A 24,311-nucleotide genomic window follows, 5' to 3' on the forward strand; every position below is an offset into this window, starting at 1 on the left:
AAACAAGTACCAGAACTGCAAAGTTAACATTTTTATTGAACTGAAATTGGTGAGGAACAACTGGGGCGGCCAGAGCCGCCGAGCTCACAGCGGGAGAGCCCGTGACATTTCAGCCCTAGAGGCCTCACACATACGGAAACAGCAGAGAGATATAGGGTAATTCTTTTTAAACACTCAAGATCGTTTGAAAGGAGCCTCACAACCTTGTCCAATTTCCACGTTACACAGAACATTGTTAACACCTTCTGTGGCCTTCATTTAGTAATGTCAGTTAATGTCTTTCCCCAAAATATCCCTCTCAAAGGGCTGGCTCTATTTATTTCCCCATTCCCCATTAGTACACATAGGAAAGGATTTAGTAACACTTGGGCAAGTAATAAACTGTCAGAACTTTAAAAGTAGTAAAGGCATTTACCAAGCACACTGACTTGACACACTGCAGGTGAACTGGCGACAGAATTCCAGCCGAGTTCCGGGAGCAAAGAATGCACTAATGGAAAGAGTAAGGCACCCAGGCAGTGTCTGAACTGACGGCCTGTTTTTGTCTGAACTTCTCCTTTACATCTTGCTTCCAACATGTAAATATGCATTTGATTCTACATAATAAGATGAAATACTTTACGCTAAAAGAAAACTCCTATACAGGGTATAAGATCCATCAGAGGAAAAAAATTAATACTGAATTTTAAAAAAATTGGTGCATGGAACAAAACTAAAATCTGATCACACCAACAACTACTGAACACTTCTCACTACTTAAAAATTTTAAAATTTCTGGGTGACAGTGGCTCATGCCTTAACGCTAGCTGCTCAGGAAGCTGAGCTCTAAGGATCACAGTTCAAAGCCAGCCCAGGCAGGAAAGTCCACGAGACCCTTATCTCCAATAAACTCCTAAGAAAAAGCCAGAAGTGACATTGTGGCTCAAGTGGTAGAGTGCTAGCCTTGAACAAAATGAACTCAGGGATAGCACCCAGGCCCCAGGACTGGAAAAAAAAAAAATTATAGCTAATCCCTTTAAAGTATTTCAAGGGAAATAACCAATAAAAGAGAAAATGAAATCTCCATATTAAAAAATGTAATTGAATATTCTTTCAGTTGGGTTGAAGTTAGCTTCTCATTCAATAGGAAGTTTGTAGGCATTGATTAAAAAAATCTGCAAGAGTGCAAATTGTTTTAGATGAAATGTGCTGAAAAAAGCAGCAGGACAAACCCATCTCTCAATTGTGACAGTGCTGCTTTACGTTTATTGTAAAAATGAGAAAAATCTTTCATTGGAGTAACTGACACTAAGTGGCTATGCCTTCCTGCAGAAATCATTTGCAAGAATCTAAAAATCTTACAAGAGGGGGAAATGGAAAAATAATTATAAATATTTTAACAGGTTCATACTCTTCTTCAAAAAGGGCTTCAACTTTGGGTTATGATAAATTCAGAAGTTTATAGCTTTCCCCTTTGCAACTGATAGACAAGGATCTGTCCAATGTAATACCATGGCATCCAAATTAAGGATTTTACAGGTATGTGGTCAATTCTATAGAATTCTGGATTTCCATCAAGCATCTCCAGTTTCCGTTGTTACTCAATCTGTAAACCACAAGATATGCTGCATCATGGTAGACAGGAGTTTCAAGGGGGAGTGATTAACTGTTTGTAAACAGGTTCTGAATTAAGAGTTGGCAGTGAAACGAGAGGGTGTGTCCTCAGATCATCAAGAAGGGCAGAGTGAATTGTACCTGCTGACAGGGTGGGTTTCAAAAGAAAAAGCTGAGTTAGCTGAAAAAGCTGAAATGTCAAGATTTCAAAATCAAGAGTCTTAAAAGTTTAGAGTCCAAGCCAATAGTTCTCATATGTTAGCTTGCAAAAGTCACCTACAGGAGGAAAATGTGTGAAAGTGCACGTACATAGGCCCTACCCAGAGATTCTAATTCTAGTAAAGGGAGTGGTCCAAGAACCTTGCTTTGGAGAAATATTGCTCACAGCAAATAGCAGCACACAATCTTTGATTTAAAAGGCCAAGACTCCAAGAAGTAACACCAATGAGGCCATTACCTACAGACAAACCCTTCAGGACACGCTACAATAATAACATGAGGACTAAATTTATCTTCCAGTAGGCTGACTTTTCTTTCTTTTTCAAAGATTAAAATAAATTAACCTTTAATGATTGTATCAATTTTGAGGTAAAAGGAAGAGCACCAGGGATCTCAAGGCTAAAAGAAACAGAATTCCCTAGGAGGTTCATGCTACATAGAAATCAAATATACAGTAATATTTTAGAGCTATAGTGTAAAAGTGTCACTTCAGTCCTTGCATAATGTGCATACCTTTGTATACTTGTAACGTATTTTGAATCTCTCCAGTTAAAGTTTTAGAACGACTCCAAAGAGAAAAGTTAATCTACATATTCTGTCATGTTTTCTAGATATCAACATTTTCTGGTTGACAGTGATACACAACAAGTTATTTATTTATTTTCTTGGATGCTGGAGACAAACATCTTTATTAAAGATACTACCAAAATTTTGGCAAACATTTCAAAACAGATTTGTAAACATAATGCTTCCCTTTTCAACTGGCAGCACTTTGAAAAGACAATACGATAAGACAACACAACTTGAATCAACATTAGTTCAAAATCCTTATATTTTTGACCACATAACTTATGTTCCCACATGATAAAACAAGTGATAGTTTAAATCAACGTCAACAGATAAAACTCCATGAAATGAAAGTTTGTGCTGTTTGATGAATCACAGTATGTTATGGTTAAATATATCTGCTTTTTCTTATATTCCTGGCATCCAGGATGAAAAAAATCTTTAAATATACATTTCATGTAGGTAATAGCTTCTTTTCATATCTCTCTCTTCAAAAAATACTTTATAGCAGTATATAAATAGGTTACCTACACATTTAATTTTATAATTTTGCCCCAAAACTATAGATCTGCTTCATTTTTATATCAATTTCTGCCCAACATTAATAAAGCTGACAAACTGTTGAAATGGAAATGCTTTTGTCTTCCAAAATAGAAGAAAGTAGCAATTTGACAGGAAAAAAAAAACAAAACAACAAACAAACCCCTCCAGTAACACTCGTTAGTTGTTTAACCTGAGTGTCGGGCCTACTGAGAGTAGCAGCTTCTTTCCTTCATGCACACTCAACATCCACATCAGCTTTGCACACATACAGGTCGAGCATACGTTACAGACGCTGGTAGGCCACAGGGTGCTTCCCAGTCTCTCCGCATTGGGAAGCAGTGTAGCTAATGATTAACCACACCATGTACACAACTCACAAACACCTTAAGGCAACCATTGCAATGGGGGGTTAATTTGCAGGGTAGATTTAATATGCTAGATCAAGTCAGCCAATAGATATATATGTGTGTGTGTGTATAAAAATCTACACACATACTCCCACAACTTCCTATATTTTAACCCTCCAAAACAATGTTTTATTTCATTTTTTTTTGTATTTTGTGCAAATATCTAAATATTCTACCATTTAAGGCAAAGAGTTTGCATTAAGAAAGGTCAGAAAATAGGCTTATGTTTATCCGAAAGCATTTCACCTTGCACATTACTGTGGTTGTTTAATACACACAACTTTGAAGTGTGGACATTGGATCCCCAATATCTAAAAAAAGTCATTTCTAATGACAAACACAAGCTCTCAAGGAAAAGGAAAATGATTTGAAGTATAGACACTGGATCCCCAATATCTAAAAAAAAAAAAAAAAAAAAAGGAAAGAAAGATTCTATTAACAAACACAAGTCTTGAGAAGGGGATGGGAGTGGGAGGAAGACCAGGAAAAAAGCAGCTTCAAAATGGAAGGAAGCAAAGTAAAATAGAAATAAAAAGGAAACTCAAGTTTACTAATACTGAAACTTTCAACAGGCAAAGTTTCATCTTTTTAGAATCTAGAGCAACTCATTTGGAATTTTAAATAAATAAGATTAAGTTTATTCACATCTTCTGGTGCAAGCAGAGTTCTAGGGCCATGACTCCGCTTGCTGTTGGTCAAATTCACCTATTAGTCTCTTGATGTGAGCCAGCTTGTTATGGAGATACTCGCATCTGTATTTTTCTTCATGGTAATTGGGACTAGACTGCAGACGAAGAAAACAGGGAGGGATAAGGTTGCAGAACTGATTACACTTATCAACTACAGGTCAGAAAATCAACAAGGATGATATCTACCTGCTTGATCTTCTGATATTCCTGTAAGACTTCTTCATGAACATGCTACAAAAATTAAAAATCAGAAATCAGAAGAGAATGAATTCTTTTGGCATTACAATAATTATCATGCATTTGGCAAAGGGTAGGGATATTGACAGGGAAAATGAATTCATCTTTCTTTGTGGTAATAATATTGGGGTTTGAACTTGGGGCCTCATTCTTGCTAGGCAGGTGCTCTACCATGTAAAGCCACATCTCAATCTCTTTTTGCCTTAGTTATTTTTCAGATAAGCTCCAACAGTGTCCCTCCCCCTCGCACCCTCCCCCCTTTCTGGGGGCTAGCCTTGCACCACAATCTTTCCGATCTCTGTGCCCCAAAATCAGAGATTATAGCTCTGCACCATCCTACCTGGCCTACAATCTTTATGCAGGGCAATTTGGCAATAGCTATCAAAACAGCAAATGTAAGATTGACTCAGCAATTTAATGTATACTTCAGATCTGTGTGTCCTTGAGTGAAATTTTGAAAGTATGTTAGTCACTGCAGGAAAAAAGGGCAAAAAGTTGCAATTTACACAATGGATACTAAGAGGAAGTGCTTTATGTACTGATCCAGAATAAATTTGTTAATACTTTATATTGTTCAGTTAAAAAGTAATATACCAGTTGTGTAAAAGGGAGAAATTATATTTTAAAGTATCATTGCTTTTAAGATGTGTATTTCTTCTAATTCTAATGCAACAAGGATAAGCAATAATATATCATGGTTTAAGTTACTGGGATAGAACACAATGATGTCTCTTATTAAATGAAACTTAGATTCAATTAAACATAGTGCACATATGAATTTATTTGAGTGCAACTAAATACAGCACATATGTGAACAAATACAGTACATTTGTGAAAGAATGCAATTGAAACTAGTAGTAGTGATTATCCCTAGGGAGAAATCAGGTAGCTAGATAGCTGGATAGCTGGATAGTCTCCATGTTCCAGGTACTAGGCATGGATTCCTAATGCTTGATGTCATTCACAAGTGCTTAATGCATTTCTATGATCATCCCATTTTATGGATGGGGAATTTGAGGCAAAGAAGCATTTGGAAACTTACCCAAGGCCAATATACATAAATATTACATGACATAGCTGGGGCTGTAACCCAGATACAGTGGTTTCACTAAGCAATCCTTAGAATGATGTTTCAGTTAAATGTTACCATGCAAATGGATAAATTACTGCACAGAAAAGCTTTTATTGCAAATCATCACTCCAACAACTTCTGTACCCTAATCAATTCATCTGGCAAAGTCGTTAACTTTCACTGCTTACTAAAGAGATTAAAGCCCACTAATGCAAGGCATGGGTGCATGTGAAACACACATGCTCTTGATACATTTCTCCTCTTGTGGGGAAATTGTAAGGAAGGAACCATGGTAGGGAGCTGGGAGAGAAGCACTATACCACTTATGGCTGCAAAGTGAGACCAAGTTCTTTGGCCTATGTAATGTTAAAATATTTATTTCTATCAATTCTTTTGCTAAGAACTATCAAAACAACAACAACAAGAACAACAACAACAAATGACAGCTCAAGATCTACTGCTCTTTGTCAGCTGCAGTCATATTATCAGCTAGGGTGGGAAAGGAAATCAGATTAGCACATAATGTACTGTGTCTATGGTGGCTCTACTTCTATGACTATAACTCAGAGTTATAAAAGTAATGATTAAAAGACTTTCTTGAAATAGCACAATGGGGGGGGGAGCTGCAGTCTGAGCTGAGTTGGCTGTATAATCAAATGAAATGTAAATGAGTCCCCAGATACAGGTTTTCCCCCTATTTAGTTATATTTGATAATTCTCCATACATGATACCTTGTAGTGGCACAAAGTTTTGTTCCACTGTGTTTATTTACTTGTTTAGAACTATTTCAACAACTTAGTTCCCAAAGCAGCAGAGGCTAGTCTAATCTGATTGAGAGCTTGTTTTAAACATTAGTAAAGGATGGCTGAAGTTAGTGGGACAGGGAACTAAAGAAGGTAAAATATGAAAGTGAGTGTCATCAACAACAAATGAAATCCATTTACCTGATACTCTTTTGAGCCTGGAGAAAGGCGTTTTCGTTGAGCATCCAGTTTGATAAACCTTCTAGCTACAGTCTCCATCCTGGCATGCAAAGCCCTGTACTCATCGTATTCTGCATTGAAGTCATCCTTGTAATTCTGGCGTTGCTCATAGGAGACAATAGCAATATATTTTCTAATAATAAGAAGAAAAAAATCCCAAAGAGTAGTTACTGACTAAACACAATGGCCAGAGTCTGAAATTGAAACTAAATATTAGAAGCTGTATCTTTGCATGAATCACATCTATCATTAGTAGGTAATGCTGTTCCATTACTAGTTCACAGGTCCTTCCATGTGATGTGACTTCATAAGACTTAAGAGCTTTTATGAAGGGGATCCAATGTGAAAAACAGGGGGTAGTAATGGAATTAAAACACAAGGAGGTAAAAAGAAAACTGTATCAACACACATTTGGCCTCCTGAACAGTCTATCCAAAACAACTCACTACTGCAGGAATGGTAGAGGCCAACCTATCTGTTTCAGGTTATAGCAAGATGGGGGGCTTGACATGTAATGTGGCACCAGGAAAGTGCCACAGGTCATTGAGTGCGGAAGGGAAAGCTATCTTTGAGCCTAGTCCTTTTTTTTTTTTTTGGCCAGTCCTGGGCTTTGGACTCAGGGGCTGAGCACTGTCCCTGGCTTCTTCTTGCTCAAGGCTAGCACTCTGCCACTTGAGCCACAGCGCCCCCTCTGGCCGTTTTCCATATATGTGGTGCTGGGGAATAGAACTGAGAGCTTCATGTGTAGGAGGCAAGTACTCTTGCCACTAGGCCATACTCCCAGCCCTGAGTCTAGTCCTTTGTAAGAGGAGTCTGCCATTCTGCCTTTCAGTCCAGTGGTAAGCAGAAATCAACAAGGTGCCTCTGCTTTGTTCTCTTTATTGCTTTCCTTATGTTTCTAACTAGACAACTATATAAAATACAAAAGGGGAATTGTTTATAACTTCTTAAAAGTGAGAGACAAAAGAAAAGTACCATTTCTCTAGGTCTTCTGAAGCAACATACCATAGTCTACAACCAAAAACCTGGCGCTGAACTATTAATCCAATTTGCTTTCTTTCTTTAAGTAGTTATACAAAGGAGTTACCATTTAACAGTTTATGACTACAATGACTCCTCATTAACGTTACCCCCTTTTAACATTGCCACCCACCCCTCCTTCCACACTCTCACTTTTCATTAGGTCATGTATTGATTGTTTTTGCCATTTAAGAAAGCAATTTATGTATATGATGCATCTTGATCTGTCTTCCCTTTGACTTCTTCAACCCCCTTCACTCTTTACCCACCTCTTCCCTTCTTTTTCTCAGTTCTGCGACATATACAGTACATTTTTTTTTTTTTTTTGCCAGTTCTGGGCCTTGGACTCAGGGCCTGAGCACTGTCCCTGGCTTCCTTTTGCTCAAGGCTAGCACTCTGCCACTTGAGCCACAGCTCCACTTCTGGCCGTTTTCTATATATGTGGTGCTGGGGAATCGAACCCAGGGCTTCATGTATATGAGGCAAGTGCTCTTGCCACTAGGCCATATCCCCAGCCCCTACAGTACATTCTTGTGTGCATTCTACTCATTTCTCCATTCATTCTTCTACTTCTCTCCTTGTGACCCCCTCTCCCACCTTGCAAGTACCCATTTCCCAGTGCTCATAATTTGCTTTCGGAATAAAACTCAAGAAATCTGTTTATTCCTTTGGGATGTGAGTACTCTTTGGGATCTGCAAAGTAAAAGGTAAACTCCCAGTATGTTAATTTATCCAGTGGTAAGTAAACTACAACAGTATTTTAATATTAAAACAAACTATTATTTGCTCATGGATCTGGGAGCTGGAATCACAACAGCCTGGCTCGTTGCTCTCAGTACTTCTGAAAGGCAAAATCCCCTTGACTAGCTGAGATAAAAATCTGAGCTATCAGGCAGGTAGTGGGAGCTTCAGGATGTATTTTGAAGGCACCCATTTATTCATCACTGTGGTAACATCTTGGAGTTCAGTCGGCTTTATGTAACCTTACCAGCTTTATTTAAATTGCTATATCACAGATGCCGAGTTGGAAATGTGAGAAAAGTGATGCAGTGAACAAACTTGGTGTCCTCGTTAATATTTTTACTCGTGCTGAGTAAACACTAGGAAGGTTTCATGTTCGAGGTGTCACCGAGACAGCGGTCGTGTGCTGATTTACAGCTGCCCGGCTGCTGTCTCAGCTGCACAGAGAGGAGGGGCAGCAGGCATGGTAGCAGTGTCCCCAGACATGGCTTCCTAACTGCACACCAGAGGGAGCCCCGCGGGAGCACGAGCTTCCTGGGGACACGGGCACAAGCAAAATAACCAACCCACCGTGGAAACTCGGCTTTACTTTGCTGTACAGTACATGAATCCCACTTTTTGAAAATCACATCTTCTGGGCTTTATATAATAATTTTCTGAAGAGAATGCTCCAAACTGGCCACCAATGTGCTGTTGTTTGGTTATCCTGGCATTTTAAACCCCCCAATTATTTTTTCATTATCATTTTTAACCAAATTTGCTATGGTCTTACAGTTGGCTCTTAATGGAGTGATAGAATTAAAAATATGTTACTTTGGATAACTCAAAACCACTCATAATGAAAGTATTCTCATTATACAAAATTAGTAATGCTATGGTTAAGTATGAATTATTCAAAGGCAGATTACTTAGGGGTTATAGTATCTCTTTTTGGTTTTCTTATGAGCCAACTTCTGTGTTTTGGGAAATTTTCTCATTATTTATAAACCTTACTTTTGGTAAGGCATATTGCTTTTACTTAAATGAATTAAGTACACAATTGCAGCCCTAGAAACATAACATACAAAACTGCACCAGTGCAGATGCAGCAATCATCCTTAGACCAGTAACCTAAAAAAGCCTTTTAAATATAGAATTAGCTAATTAGGTTGGCAAAACACAGCAACAGCCTTCAATCCATGGGGGGAAAGTTTAGAGTACTTTTTAGTTTCCCCCACACAATTTTTTAAAATCACATATAACCACTTTTAATAAGAGGAAATCAAGACCTGCCTCCTGGCGGGTGTTAAGGTGAGGGGCTGACTTGGAGACTGGCTCTGGAGCTGGAGAGGTAGGACTCTCCAGCAGCGCAGCCAGGGGCCGAGCGGGCAAGCTGGCTGCAGACCTATACCCCTTTCTGGGTACTGAGAGGTAGCTGATTTCCAAGGCTCCTCTGTTACACTAAGCTCAGATGGCAGAGTGCTTAGCATGGTTTCACAGCCTACTGTTGGTTAAGAGCTATTAACCAACATTGTACTTTCATGTAGTCTTATTCCTAGTAATTATAGTATTCTCACTACTGTTAAGCAGAAGCAAAATCTAAAATGTCCTGTCTTCTGGGAAAGAAAAGGCTAATAAATAAGATAGTTTAACTTGGTGCACTATTAGATGCCATTTATAAAAAAATTCACACAGCATATATTCTATTTTTTGTTCTAAATTTTAGGCATTTTGTTCATTTTTAAAGCTCTCTGCTGTCAGATCTGTTTGTGCTTTCGCTCTCCATTTAACAAGCTCTTGAAACTTAATTATTTTCTCCTTATAGAAGGCTTTTATTCTGCAAAAAAGCTAGAATTATGTGTCAAGTTATAATTTCTGTGATAATCAGTTACAAAAATGTCCCCAGAAAATGTCTGCCAGTCAGCATTTGGCAACTTGTTGTCACAAGAAAGAAAACATTATAACTGATATTCAAGTGAAAGGATTAAACTTTAGTACTTGTTCCTTTCAAAATTAATTTGAGGGCAGACCTTTATTTAAATAAAAATGCACCAACCTTCGCTTTTTAGTATTAAGTGCAGAGGTTCAAGCACTTTGTCAGTAATAAACCATCCCTTGGGGGCCAAAGGGAATGGCCATGTATTGATAGACTGTCAGCTTTGAAGAGGCAGATCCCTGAAATCTTCCATAATCAAGTGCTTGGCCTTGCCTGGGAACAAAGGACCCGCCTCTCTATACTTAAAGGCCAAGGAACTTAGCTCTGCGTAGGGGGAGGCACAACCTGCCCGGTAGGCAAGGGTGGATTTGGGACAGCAGGCTTAATGGCAGCCTTTCAATTGCAGGGGTCGCTCCAGGACTCTATTTCTGGAATTCCTTTACTTTTTTGATTTGCAAATTATGGGAAAAGAATTTGCAAACGTTCTAAAATTAAACAGCTCTCTTCACTGGCAGATAGATGAACTTACATCAAATAATCTGGGAGTTCAATTGTAGAAGAAGGCTCCACGGAGGCAGTGCAGTCCTCTTTAATTCCTATGAAGAAAAAGAAAAAAATCAGAGCGTTCATCAACCCGTACGGTTATCAAATGTCTGTAAGTCTAAAAAAGATTAGAAACATCTGGAACACTTTTCCTCAAATTCTATTCTTCCCTCTCAATAAGCAACAGTGAGTAAGGAATACAATTGAACACAAACAATAGAGGCCCTATGGCCAGGGCCAGAAGAACTGACGCCAGGCATTTAAAGCACCCTGGCTACTGCAGTGTCTGCACAATAAAGGAATTCCATCTTAACCCAAGGTCAATTTTCTATTCTTTCAACAACATTTGTGGCATCTGCCCAGCAATTCAAAGATTGTGGTGGCAGATGCAGCCAGACAATGGGAGATACAAATTTTACATCAACATCTACTTTTCATGGGATTCAAACAAGGCAGATGAAACAATAAAGTCAGGTAGCAGACTGCTTTGGTCACTGTATTTTTATTGCCTTTTTCTTTTTCTTTCTTTTTTTTTTTCTTTTTTGCCAGTCCTGGGGCTTGGACTCAGGGCCTGAGCACTGCCCCTGGCTTCTTTTTGCTCAAGGCTAGCACTCTGCCACTTGAGCCACAGCGCCACTTCTGGCCATTTTCTGTATATGTGGTGCTGGGGAATCGAACCCAGGGCCTCATGTATATGAGGCAGGCACTCTTGCCACTAGGCCACATCCCCAGCCCGCCTTTTTCTTTTTGCATGTAGAGAGTGGAACTGGTAAGGAAGTTTTCCCTTTGGTTTAAAATAAGAGTATTATTCAATGCTGACACTGGACCTCATAATACTAAACAGATTTTTTTTAAAAAATAAAGATTCTAGTTACTCATGGTTATCCTGTTGAAGTATATCAATTCTCAGTATTCTATTTAAGTTTCCCATTCTCAGGAGCCTTTTATTAGTAATTTTTAAAAAAATTTCTTAAAGTACAGTTGATAATGCAGACTCTGATTTGTCTGGTGGCAAAACATCTATATTCAGTATAAAATAAATTGTGTGCATCTAACAATTTCTGAGAATAATATTTTATTTTATTTTTATTTTATTTATTTATTTTTTTGCCAGTCCTGGGGCTTGGACTCAGGGCCTGAGCACTGTCCCTGGCTTCTTTTTGCTCAAGGCTAGCACTCTGCCACTTGAGCCACAGAGCCACTTCTGGCCTTTTCTGTATATGTGGTGCTGGGGAATCGAACCCAGGGCCTCATGTATATGAGGCAGGCACTCTTGCCACTAGGCCATATCCCCAGCCTGAGAATAATATTTTAAAAGCTAAAGCATATTAAACAAATGACACAGACTTGCGCTTACTGTATATACATTTGACTCAGGCTTGGACACAAGAGCATGCTTTCACAACAGCCCAGACCTTCAAGGAAATGAATCAAGTACAGGCCACTCTCCTTTGCCACAGAGGCCAGAGAAGTTTCAAGAGAGACAGAGGATTTGGATCTGGATCTGGTGTGTGATGAGCTGCTCTAAAAGATTTTTCTGTGATCTTCAGGGAAGGATTTCAAAGACTAGCCCTTTTTCTCCAGGTCTCCAACTGAGAACATTCATAACTCTGCTGCAGGTCTCAGCATACTGGAATTCAGACCTGTTGGCACTAGGTTTCAACTCAGGATTTTCCTCTAGTGTGGGAAGTGTGGAAGAGAACAGAGGAAGCCCAGAGACCTGGCTAATTTACTTCTTGGCTTTTCCTGACCTGACAGATTCAGGTACAAAAAGTGTTCATGAGAAACAAAGCTTAGAAAACAAAGCTTATATGTTTTGATGCAATATACCCAATTTAGATTGACAGACACCATCTTGTGCTAATTCTACAACTTCTTTGCAAGCATCACTAAAGAGAATCAGAGCTCGTTTCATATGACAAAAATGACCAGTTAAAGCTAAGAATTATAGGCTTTTAGGGTTATGGGAAAAATACAAGATAATGATTGATGTTGATTTACTATAAGTGTTCATTAAAACAGGACCTCAAAATTGAAGAACAAAACAAAGAAGAATCTTAAGCCTTCAAGCTAGATAACAGCCCAAACCTTGCTTTCATTGCAAATGAAGATGTTATGGATCTGTGACTGTAATATTACATTGCCTATTTTATAAAGGATTTGACATTCCCCCATGTGCTAATATTAATTAAAGCATAAGGTGCCTGATTTCTTTGAGAAAGAAGAAAATGACTATTTCTGTTGCTATTTATGTGTGTGGTTAAAGTCAGTTCAAGAACATTGTGAGATTGCACAATATCACATACATAAGAAAAAGAGTAAAGTCTCCCTTCGTAAAATGTCATTTTCAAATGTCATGATCTTAATAATACAGAAATCATGTTCATAGTTGCCTAAAGAGAAATTGAACAAAAAAATCAGCTCAAAAGCATAATATTAAGTTAATTACTAATTATGAGTACCATCATCTAAAACTCATGCTAGTATGTTCTTCCAGTTCACGTATCACATAAGTCAGTCCTCATCTCGACCCCTTCCCCTTAGCAAATGCAAAATACCTTCACTGGAATTCGGACTGGAGTTATTTAGCTTGGCAATTGCTTCTCTTTGAAGATCTTCCTCTTTTTCTTCAATAGTTTCAATGTCATGCTTCTTTATTTGGTCCTTTTCCTTGTGTTTTTTAGACTTCTTTTTGGACTTTTTGTGAGACATTGAATGGTTTTCTTCCATAGGCTTTGGACACTTTAGTAGAACTGAACCGGGGGGTAATGGTTCCAGAGAAGTCCTCGAGGTATATTTGTCTTGCTGGTCCTCATAGATGCTACCATCTTGACTAAAACTGTCAACAGGTAGGTCTTGAGTCCCCCGGCCTTCTGGAGTGCTAGGGGAATTGGAGTTGGAATTGACAGTCTGAGGGGGATTTGAGACGGGCAGGTGCGTAGAAGGCAGCGGTGGGGGCGTGGGGATGGCAGCAGCTGCAGGGGGCGGCGGGAGGCCTGCAGCAGATTTGTCACTGGTGGAATTCAATTGACCATTTAATGTTGGAGGTACTCTATTTGTCAGGTGAGATATCCGAGCCTTTTTATTCATTAAAGGATCAATGAAATCTGAATCCAAAGGCCGTTTCTGAATGAGAAGGGAATAAAACAAGCAGGTTTGCACTGTAACACATTCAAAACATATGTAATTAAACAGCTGAGTATCCTTACTCATACTAACTTCTCTCCCAACTGAAGCAAAAATAAAACAACAAAGCCCTATAAACAAGTCCAAATCAAACCAAAGCAAAAAATCCCAACAAAGTAAAAGAAGTTGTAATGTCTAATGTTAAAAGCAGAACTTGGCAGATATGTATGTATTTTTGGAGTGCTTATTCAGTTCTTTCTGATCTGATAGCCTTATCCATAAGATCATGCTGATAAATAGACCATGCTGATTTATTTGGAATATAACAACCAGAAAAGTATTAAATAGAAGCAGCTGCTTTCCACTGCTGGTAATGGCTGGCCCACTTAGATGAAATGAGAAGAGAGATCAGTTTGTGCCATTTGACTCTGGGAGCACTATAAAAGCTAGGTAAAGGCAATAGGTCTACATGTATTGACTTTTTTTTTTTTTTTTTGGCCAGTCCTGGGCCTTGGACTCAGGGCCTGAGCACTGTCCCTGGCTTCCTTTTGCTCAAGGCTAGTACTCTGCCACTTCACCACTTCTGGCCATTTTCTGTATACGTGGTGCTGGGGAATCGAACCCAGGGCCTCATGTATACGAGGCAAGCTCTCTTGCCACTAGGCCATATCCCCAACCCCATGTATTGACTTTTTAAAAAACTTTTTTTTCTTTATTGTCAAAGTGTGATACAGAGTGGTTACAGAGTCGTATGAAAGGCAGTGAGTACATTTCTTGTTCTACCTGTTACCTCCTCCTTCATTTCCCCTCCTCCTTCCCCCTCCCCTCATCTATTGACTCGATTGCTAAAATGCTCTGGTTATGAATAGTTTGGTTGTCAATCATTATTTCCTCTATCTTAGAGTAGCCAGTTCAGATTAATTCCTCTATATCTATCTATCATTGCTGAAATGCTGTTTAATTTTTTTACCCATCCTAATCTATTCACAATATTGTTAGCTAAGCCTTTTCATTAAAGTAATATAAAAGTACTTTTAACAAAATCATGTTATATTAGCTTAATCTCAAAGTAACAATAATTACACATAAGTAAAAGAAAATTCAACAGTCGAACAATCTGAAATGTAAGTACATTTTTGTATTTAAATATAATACTGGAGCTTGAATTTTTGCTCAAGAAATGAAGAGCTAATCAGCTCATTAATTTCTTCTGTTTTAAACTGAGTATGACTGACTTGGCATTCAGTATATGTCATCTGACCAGAAGTAGGTTCACTATGGCTGGTGGAAAAAAAAGTGAGGCTTCTACAGATAAGGAACATTGCAAGGATAAATTGCCTTGTACTGTAGTCTTTTGTTCAGATCATTCTTTCCACACATGCTTTTGTCCCCTTCATTCTTAGGAGAATCCAGAGGTGCAGGGCATTGGTACAGTGCTGGGAGGGTAGGGAGGTCTGTCCCAAGTGCCCAGGACATTGAAACTCTCACTAAGAATTCTCTTACTCTCTTGGAGAGAGTTTCAGGGCTGGTTAGTGAGTTGAAGATCAGTAACCTGGAACTCTTATACTGCCCAGGACCTCTTCGACTTTTTCTAGGATGGGCCAAACTAGAAAATTCTAAGCTGCAATAATGTCTGACAGGGAGTATTTCGATTAGGATCAGGTTGAAAAGAGCTTTAATAAGACACATACCTAAATGCCATCTTTTCTTATTGCTAATACATTTCCTTCTGAATATTCTTCTAGAACATGTTTTAGACACAATCAAATATCTCTAATTTTCCATATAATGCAAGAATTGTACAGGACTAAATAAGCCTTGTAGTAAGTGATCAAAATCAAATTGAGAGCTGAGGAATGAGGTTTAGTGGTAGGGTGCTTGCCTAGCATGCATGAAACCCCAGGTTTGATTTCTCAGTACCACATAAACAGAAAAAGCCAGAAGTGGTGCTGTAGCTCACATGGTAGAGTACTAGCCTTGAGCCTAGGCCTTGAGTTCAAGCCCCAGGACTGGCAAAAAAAAAATCAAATTGAAAAGTAGATAAACTTACAATAAAATGTAAATTTAAAAAATGGAAAGAAAAAGTATGTATTAAATATTCGAACAAGTAAGCCAGCATAGTGGAGAGAATTCTAGATTGGAAGCTGAGATCTGGCTTTGTGAGGCTTTGTATAAATAAACTGTGCAGCTTTTCTGGGCCTCATTTCCCTCTCTTATGAAGAAGAGGACCTCAGTAGCTGGCCTACATGCTAGGTTTTGTAAGTTGATGACATACCTGAGGAGAGGATGCAGTGTCTCTGCTAGAACATACAGGAGATTCGGAACGGCTGGTGCCAGCAGCATTCTGAGATGCATTTAGTTTTCTGCCAAGAACACACATGTTCTAGGTAATAACGAGAACTTTAAAATGTTCACAATAGAAAGCTTAGTTTTGCTTCTCTTTCTCATCTCAATACTAAAATCACATGACTACAATGATTACTTATTTGCACCATTTTAAAAGACAAAAGTGGGAAGGAAACTTACCTAGAGAGCACTGACTCCAATGACCGTCTATCTGCTTCATTGTATCCTGGCCAGTCTCTTTGAAGTTCCTTATATACATAATCCTTTAATGTATAGGAGAGGTCCTTAGGATTTAGATTGGCTACCTGGTATGTGATATAAACAGAGACTTAGATATTTCTGCTACCTAGAGAAATTAGGAGCTTTAGGATATATACCAAAAACAATTACCCCCACTGGCTCCAAAGGGACTATTCATTGTATATATGTCAGATTGCAATAAATGAAGCATTTAGTTTCATTTCTGGTAATTGAAAGCTACCCAGAAATAAAACTTTATGTGTGGTGTGAAGTGTTTTCCTCCATTTGCCAAACTTCTAATTAAATAACTAGGTAATTTTTCACTTGTCTTCTAAAAGAAATCTAAAATTTATAGCAACAAAATCATTATTTTTTTCTAGCTTTTATCTTTTCTTTTTCTTTTCATTGTCAAGGTGATGTACAGAGGGGTTAGTTACATGTGTAAGGTAGTGAGTACATTTCTTGTCAAACTTGTTACATCATCCCTCATTTCCTCCCACCTTCCCTCCTCTCTAGTCATCCGCCCCCCCCCAAGTTGTATAGTTGCTTTTACAAGGAATTGCTGTTATATTAGTTTGCCTTTTACCCTTTGTCTCACCATTTTGATGTTCCCTTCCCTAATTCAGACAAATGTATATACAATACCCAGGGTACCAAAATCAAATATAGTGACAACAGGGGCTAAACCATAGGGAAGAAAACCAAACGAAAAAGACATAATTTCACATAGTACATTGAAAATAACAACACCAATAAACCAGCTATTTCCATAAGTTGGAGATCATTTCATCATCTTATGTGGTCATATGTACATACTTATTGAGCTATGGTGATCATCTATTAGGACTATCCTAAGCATTTACTAATTATTACCAATGAGGGAAACTATAGAATCTTTAGCTCACTTCACTTAGTATGCAAAATCATTATTACTTCTTATTAACTTGAGTAATTGTGAATCACTAAGAAATACTTAATCCCTTACATTAAATAGAAAACAATACTCAAATGTTAGGTTACAAGCTCTCCTTTTCAGTCATCTACAAAAATTGTCTTTATATATAGTATCAATTTTGATAACCTCATCTTTTTTTTTGATAGTCAAGCTTGCTCTGAGTATTTACCAGATGTCCTAAAGTGCCATTTATTCGAAGTCTTTGAAATTCCTTTAAACCAATAAACAGAATCATGAACTGAAGGAATGCCCAAATAACCATTACTGGCCACAAGGTTCATTCCTAAGTACAATATTATCCTATTCCTTAACTACAATTCCTAGTGTTCAGACCTATAATCCATTAAGTACACAAATCTATGGATTTAGGTACCAAACCAAAAGTAACTTTAGGGTTAGAGAAAAGTACTCTGGAAATAAATAGTCTTTTATGCTTCTCTCACAGATAAGCTGAATGTTAATCTAATATTACTGTGAATGTTATGCAACAGGAAATAGTGAGTTTATTTTAAAATCCAAATTTGCAAATAAATGAGTATGTGATTCAATCAGATTTGAGCAGAATCCTTTGATTTTTCTATTACTGCTGGCAGCACACATGCAAACACCACTCCTACAGCAATGCATTCTCCTAAGTCTCTGCACCACCTTCTTCCTGGGCACCTTTCTTTCCTATTTCCTTTCTCATAGCTCTCCATGGGGGAATGCTTAGTCTGTTTCCTTCATTGTCTTCATTTCCTTCTAAGATGATTTCATTCACTTCTCCTAATCTTGATCATACAAATTCCTAAATTTAAGGCTTCATCCTGAACTGTCCTCTGAACACCAGGACATTACATGTAATTATCTATCTCTATTTACCTCCATTTGCACATCTAATGGACGTCTTACAATCTATGGAGGGCAGAATTCCTGACCACAATTTTGCATCACCCTCATTTCTGCTCCATTTCTCTCCTTTTCCGTTTCAGCTGTGGCTCAACATAAATTCAGTTGCTGGGACCAGAGTTGTAGTCATAATCACAGGCTCTATTTTCCTCCCACCATCTCCCTATACTCATTTCATTAGCAAATCTTGTGACAAAATTTATCTTTAGTATGATAAATCATCCACTGTTCCCACAGGTCAACCCACCAACATTTCACACACCCAGATTTCTATAGCAGGCTCATTTAAATTGTCTCTCTCTTCTGTTCTTGCTCCCCTAAGACATCCTTGCCACCTAAGTATAAGTGGTCTTATTCAAAGTATCAAAGTATAGCACATTCTTGTTTAGAATTCTCTCTCTCTCTTTTTTTTTTTGCTGTCTCAGTCAACATAAAATCCAAAGTTTTTGCCCCAGGTTGAAGAGGTCCTCTGCCTCCCCTTCCTTCTTTCAGTTTGAACATACTAAGCCTTCTCTTTCACCATACTTCCAGAGGTGCTAACTAATTTCCTTGGTTCTTGCTCTTCATTGTCAGCTGAAACATAAGTCTTTAAGAAAGCCATTCCCTGACCTCCCTCCGTGGAATCAGCAGGTCTCTCCCAGCCCTTTCAACTCCCCTTATACCTAAGATACCCATGCATTTGCTTCAGAAGGGCAGGAATGGCCTGTGGGGGTCACTTCAAGTTTCCAACATGTACAACAGTACATCTGGTACATTTTACATACAGACATCCTTCAATGTTTACATATTCAGTATCCACATCCACATTTGATATGCAGGGCCCCATAGATATCCAAATACTAAGGAATATCAACTGTCTTACATCTAATGTGTCCTCCCATCCACCATAAAGTCTACCTAGATTACCTATAATATGCAAAATAGTTTAATTTACTTAACATGTAAATGCTATGTATGTAGTTGTTGTATTGTTTAGAGAATAATGGTGAGTAATGTTTAGTGTACATGTAATTAAAATGTTTTTGACTTGGAGTTGGTTGAATCTGTAGCTGTGTAACCATAGGTAGGCACCACCAACTGCACTTAAAACTGAATTGAATGAACTGAACCCAATATCCAGATGTTAAAGTTAAGAAGAATAATTATCTTTATCTTGGTTTGCTGATTTCTAAAATTTATTTTTTTCCCGATAAACAGTCAACATAAGAAAAACCAAGCCTTATAAATTGTACCCCAATAAACAATAAACAGCATTAAACTAAATTTCCTGTTGGATTTTAAAATATATGCACCATCTTTCAAGTTTTACTGGGAAATATTCCAGTTTACCTTAACAATCTATTACTCTGATAAAGGAATTCACAGGGGGAATTCATGTACAGGGTGTTGAAGACTTCTATATGAGAAACAAATACACAACTATCTTTCTAGATATAGGCAAAGTAGGATCAATCCTTTTTTTTTTTTTTTTTTTTTTTTGGCCAGTCCTGGGCCTTGGACTCAGGGCCTGAGCACTGTCCCTGGCTTCTTCTCGCTCAAGGCTAGCACTCTGCCACTTGAGCCACAGCGCCGCTTCTGGCCATTTTCTGTATATGTGGTGCTGGGGAATCGAACCTAGGGCCTCGTGTATCCGAGGCAGGCACTCTTGCCACTAGGCTATATCCCCAGCCCCAGGATCAATCCTTTTAACCATCCTGTTTGCCAACTAGTTTTTCTGGGACAAAAATAACCAATTTTTGGACTATATATGTATTTTTCTTTTTTTCTCTTCACTTTTCTATTTCTACATTTAGTCATTTTCATTAGAACACAGGTCATTTTGTGTTAGTTGTTGGGAATGTTCAGGGAATGGAATGTGTGGGGAAGCTAGTTTAAGTCAAAGTCCTCCAGCACACCTCTGCTCTTTTTTGTGAGAATTAAACAAGATCATGACTAGCTTGGTGCCTGACAAGTAGTACATGTTTACACAGTGGTACATGTTATTAGCCTCTTTATCTCTGTGCCACTAGGCCAGTGGTTTCCAGCCCATAGAACACATTTGGAATTACTCAATGTACACATACATGTGCATACACACATATGCACAATCACCAAACCTCTGATATATATCAGTAGTAATTTCTAAGAGAACTGCTTCTGGTGTCACTTTATATTCTCCATCCTCTCCCAGAAGGGAAATCAAAAAAGAATCCCATTTCCACAAACATAAGACTGAAGATACACATTTGTGCACTCATCTTCATTTTTTTCTCTTATACTTTCTTTTGAGCTCCTAAAACCGTTCTATGACATATAGATTTAAGTTACTCCAAAAGTTGCTCAATGGGTTTAGTAAAGAACTCTGAGACTGGGCTGGTAATGTGGCCTAGTGGTAGAGGGCTTGCCTCATATACATGAAGCCCTGGATTCTATTCCTCAGCACCACATATATAGAAAAGGCCAGAAGTGGTGCTGTGGCTTAAGAGCTAGAGTACTCGCCTTGAGCAAAAAGAAGCCAGGGACAGTGCTCAGGACCTGAGTTCAAGCCCCAGGACTGGAAAAAAAAAGAACTCTGAGACTGATTGAGGTATCTAGAGATAGACCAATCCTGAATTGTGGACCATCAATGGTTTCACTTTTCACTCACATTCAGTATTATGTCTTAAATGTAAAAAATTATTCATGGAAAATAGACTTTAACGTATTACTCTTTGAGTAATCGATGAAATTCTATAGTTTTTAAAAATGATGTAATTTAAGAATATTATCAATATTGCCTTAGAGAAAACTAAGAAGAGTTCATAGTCCATCTGAATAAGTGATATTTATGACCTGAAGTAAATATAAAAAATATAGGAAGTAACAGTCTGACAAACTATTGTCTTTAGCAAAGCAAAAAATATATTTGCATGTGCCAACCAAAGACTAATATAATACTCTATACTTGACTTGTATAAGTGAAAGTCAGATAACAAAAATCTCTTGCCTACTTCTTAAAGGAATTTTGAAGCAAAATTTGTTTAACCCAACTTAATACTCAGAAGTTCTGTTTCGCACACAACTGGTCAAAATGGCTGAGGTTGCTGTATCTCAATAATAATGATACTGAACGTCTTACGTGAACTTCTTAACAAGAAAGAAGTTTGGTGGAAGATTCTCACCTGTTGCAGAATTGCTCCCAGGGAGTTCTTGTCTTTTTGATTCACACCATCTTTCTGGAGTCGAGCAAGCAGCTCGGGTTTCTTGTAGGCCTTCAGCGCCAGTAAGTGAATCACTCTGTCCCTATATGGCCGCTGAGAAACACTGCTGCCGCCGTGTGTCTTTCGAATTGTATTTGCAGGGTTCATGGGGGTTGACCTTTTCCTCTCAGGCACTGCATCCAACACAGCTTGAGGTGCTTTCCGGATCTGCACTCTTTTCCCTAGAGTCCAGTGGAAAAGATACCATTAGATATTTGGCATGACGATATGACAAGGTCCTCAGTCTTGATAATTCTCAGGCTTCTGTAGGTACTAAGAAAGGCCACTGTATTTCAATTTTTATTTTAAAGAGACATGCAAGTGGAAAGCATATTAAATAAATGGCCTAAAATATTAACTAGGAATTTTTGATGAAGTCATTCCTTGGAAAAAAAATATGTATTATAGATGTGCTTTGGCCACCTGAATGGTAATTAGGGATCCAAAATATAACAATTCACTACAGATGTTTACTTTATAGGTTATCTGATGCTAAACAGAAATACAACAATTTCCATGTCCATCTGTGTTATTAACAAAATTTAACCCTATGTATTACATGACATTTCTAAATAGTGAATTAACATAGTGAAAGTATAACAAAACTTAAACCTATTTATGCCATTTCTGAAAAAGTGGGTGAATGTAACCAATGTGGTAAAATATGAGAAATGCTTGCTAGGAGCATACACTCAGTTCACCAGGGTGGTACATTGCTAATAACACAGATTAGGAAGCCACAAGGAATGTAGTCAACATCCACTAGGCAACCACGAGTGATATTCCTTTTGGCAGGCTATAATACATTTTGAGTCAAAAACCAAAACTAACCAATAAATAAAAGCAACCATACAACCAACAAAATAATCTTAGAGCACCAGGCAAACAGATCTTGCCTCTGCAGAGCTAACACTACACAGATGAGTTGGGAGAAAGGAAAAATGGTACAAAGGAGGCCTTCATAGCATTCTGCAGAGTTGGTGCCACTCATGTCAGATAGATCATTTTCTTCTTGGATGGAGCATTGACACTTGGCAAGTGGCTACTTTTAGAAAACATATGGGCCAAAGTAACCTGGATACTGTGTATGTGCAAACCTATCAGACAGGACTGGATACCAATGAACCCCAGTAACTATTTTTTGCTGAAGGAACAGAAACTAGCATGTGATATTACAAGACCCTCATTTGATAATTTCTGAAGTAGAATCTTTCAGCTCGTTTATCACATACGAAACCCAACTCCATGCTGTTTGGTTGAAATGCATAGAGAACCAGCAATGATATAAAGTGTGGGGGAACAGCATTAAAAACAAGACTAGCAAGTAGAAACAATGGATAAGTAGAAGCAGTTTCCATGAGCTGTGGTCTAGGGTGAGTCAGCTTGCTGGGCAGGAACTTTACTGAATAGTAATTCTGTCTGCACTGGGTTCCCCAGGCCTGGCCAGGGCATATTTGTTTGGATAACATCCTGCCTCAAGTAAAGGAAAAAGGATGAATGTTCTTTGGAAACTTCTACCAGCTAGTATGTTTCTTTACCGTTTGAGCATAACTGATGGTAAATACAAGATCAAACCACTGAACAACAAAGGAACTCATCATTGACCAAAGAAAAGAAAAGCTTTGAAGTTTCTCATAGTTTTAATTATAGATTTAGATCAATTTTCTGTATTTTCATAATTTACAAACAGCTAGATCAATGTTTGATGAGAAAGGGACTATGCCGAAAGGCTCACACATATAATGTCAGTATCCCAGTGATCTGAACTGGTTAGCAGTGACCCCATTTCACAGATGAGAAATCTGAGACTCTATGGGATATGCTAATAGTAATGTGCTCACTCAGCATCAGTGATTCTGTAATTAACTTTCTGGGAAAAGTTTTATGAAAAGTCTGATGTACTGTTGCTTTATGTCAGGCTGTAAGCTTGATGAGGGCAGAGCCGTAGCTGCTTTCCCTACCAGCAAAATGAATGACACTCAATGATTAAGGGAACAACAGCAACTCAGCAGGAAGCAATATAGTCTGTATTCTCCTACCTTACCAGGTATCTGCCAGGCTGCAGATACACTGAAATGTGTAATGTAAAAATTTACAAGCAGAGGGCTAAGAATATGGCCTAATGGTAAAGTGCTCGCCTTGCATACATGAAGCCCTGGGTTCGATTCCTCAGTACCACATTTATAGAAAAAAGCCAGAAGTGGTGCTGTGGCTCAAGAGGTGAGTGCTAGCCTTGAGCAAAAAGAAGCCAGGGACAGTGCTCAGGCCCTGAGTCCACGTCCCAGGACTGGCAACAAAAAACAAAAACAAAAACAAAAAAAATTTCTAAGCAGACCTTTTATTCTACCATTTCTCACTCGTGACACTGTTACCATTATTTTTTGCAATAATAGGGTTTGAACTCAAGGTCATGTACTTGTCATGTTGGTGCTCTACCACTTGAGCCACACCCCATTCTGCTGTAGTTAATGTTTAGATAAAACCCTGAGCTTTTATCCAGTGCCAGTCTCTGTCTACAATCCTTTCTTTTATCTATACTTTTTGCATAGCTGGGATTACAGGCCTGTACCACTACATACACTTGTTCTTTGAGAGAGTCTGGCTGTGTGTGTGTGTGTGTGTGTGTGTGTGTGTGTGTGTGTGTAATGGACTCTAACCACAATCCTATTTTATCTCTGTCTCTTGCATATTTGGGGTTACAAGTATAAAACACTGCATGCAGTCCTATTCTTTGAAACTTTAATAGGAATTTGAGAAAAAAGGCACTGTCACAAAAATTTAATAGGAATTTGTGGAGAAAAATAGGGTCACTCTCACAAAAATTCCACACTACCTCCCCATTTGCCAAGTCTTGCAAAAAAGAAATCTGTTGAACATATCATTTTCCAAATAAAACTTATTGACTGATCATTTAAAATAAAATAAAGCTGGGCAAATAAAAATAAAACAGAGCCACAGTTCTGCCAGTTTGTTTCAGACTGCCCTGCCTTGTTTGTGCTTAGCTCTAA

General features: G+C 38.3%; 1 protein-coding gene across 2 annotated transcripts in view; it reads right to left on the reverse strand.

Annotated features, from left to right (window-relative positions):
- Positions 1–885: 885 nt before the first annotated feature.
- Positions 886–24,311, reverse strand: part of Ell2 (elongation factor for RNA polymerase II 2) — a 73,773-nt gene continuing 50,347 nt past the window's right edge. The window contains exons 5-12 of one of the 2 annotated variants that reach the window (XM_048331571.1): positions 21,226–21,485; positions 16,183–16,307; positions 15,932–16,019; positions 13,089–13,656; positions 10,517–10,583; positions 6,273–6,444; positions 4,205–4,249; positions 886–4,113 (exon numbers count right to left, since the gene is read on the reverse strand). In XM_048331571.1, coding sequence (XP_048187528.1) covers positions 3,997–4,113; positions 4,205–4,249; positions 6,273–6,444; positions 10,517–10,583; positions 13,089–13,656; positions 15,932–16,019; positions 16,183–16,307; positions 21,226–21,485 — 1,442 coding nt within the window. In that variant the 3' untranslated portion in view covers positions 886–3,996. The remainder of the gene's footprint in view (positions 4,114–4,204; positions 4,250–6,272; positions 6,445–10,516; positions 10,584–13,088; positions 13,657–15,931; positions 16,020–16,182; positions 16,308–21,225; positions 21,486–24,311) is intronic. The other variant, XM_048331572.1, reaches the window with a different exon arrangement.

Source organism: Perognathus longimembris, chromosome 22, assembly GCF_023159225.1.
Source record: "Perognathus longimembris pacificus isolate PPM17 chromosome 22, ASM2315922v1, whole genome shotgun sequence".
NCBI classification, from domain to species: Eukaryota; Metazoa; Chordata; class Mammalia; order Rodentia; family Heteromyidae; genus Perognathus; species Perognathus longimembris.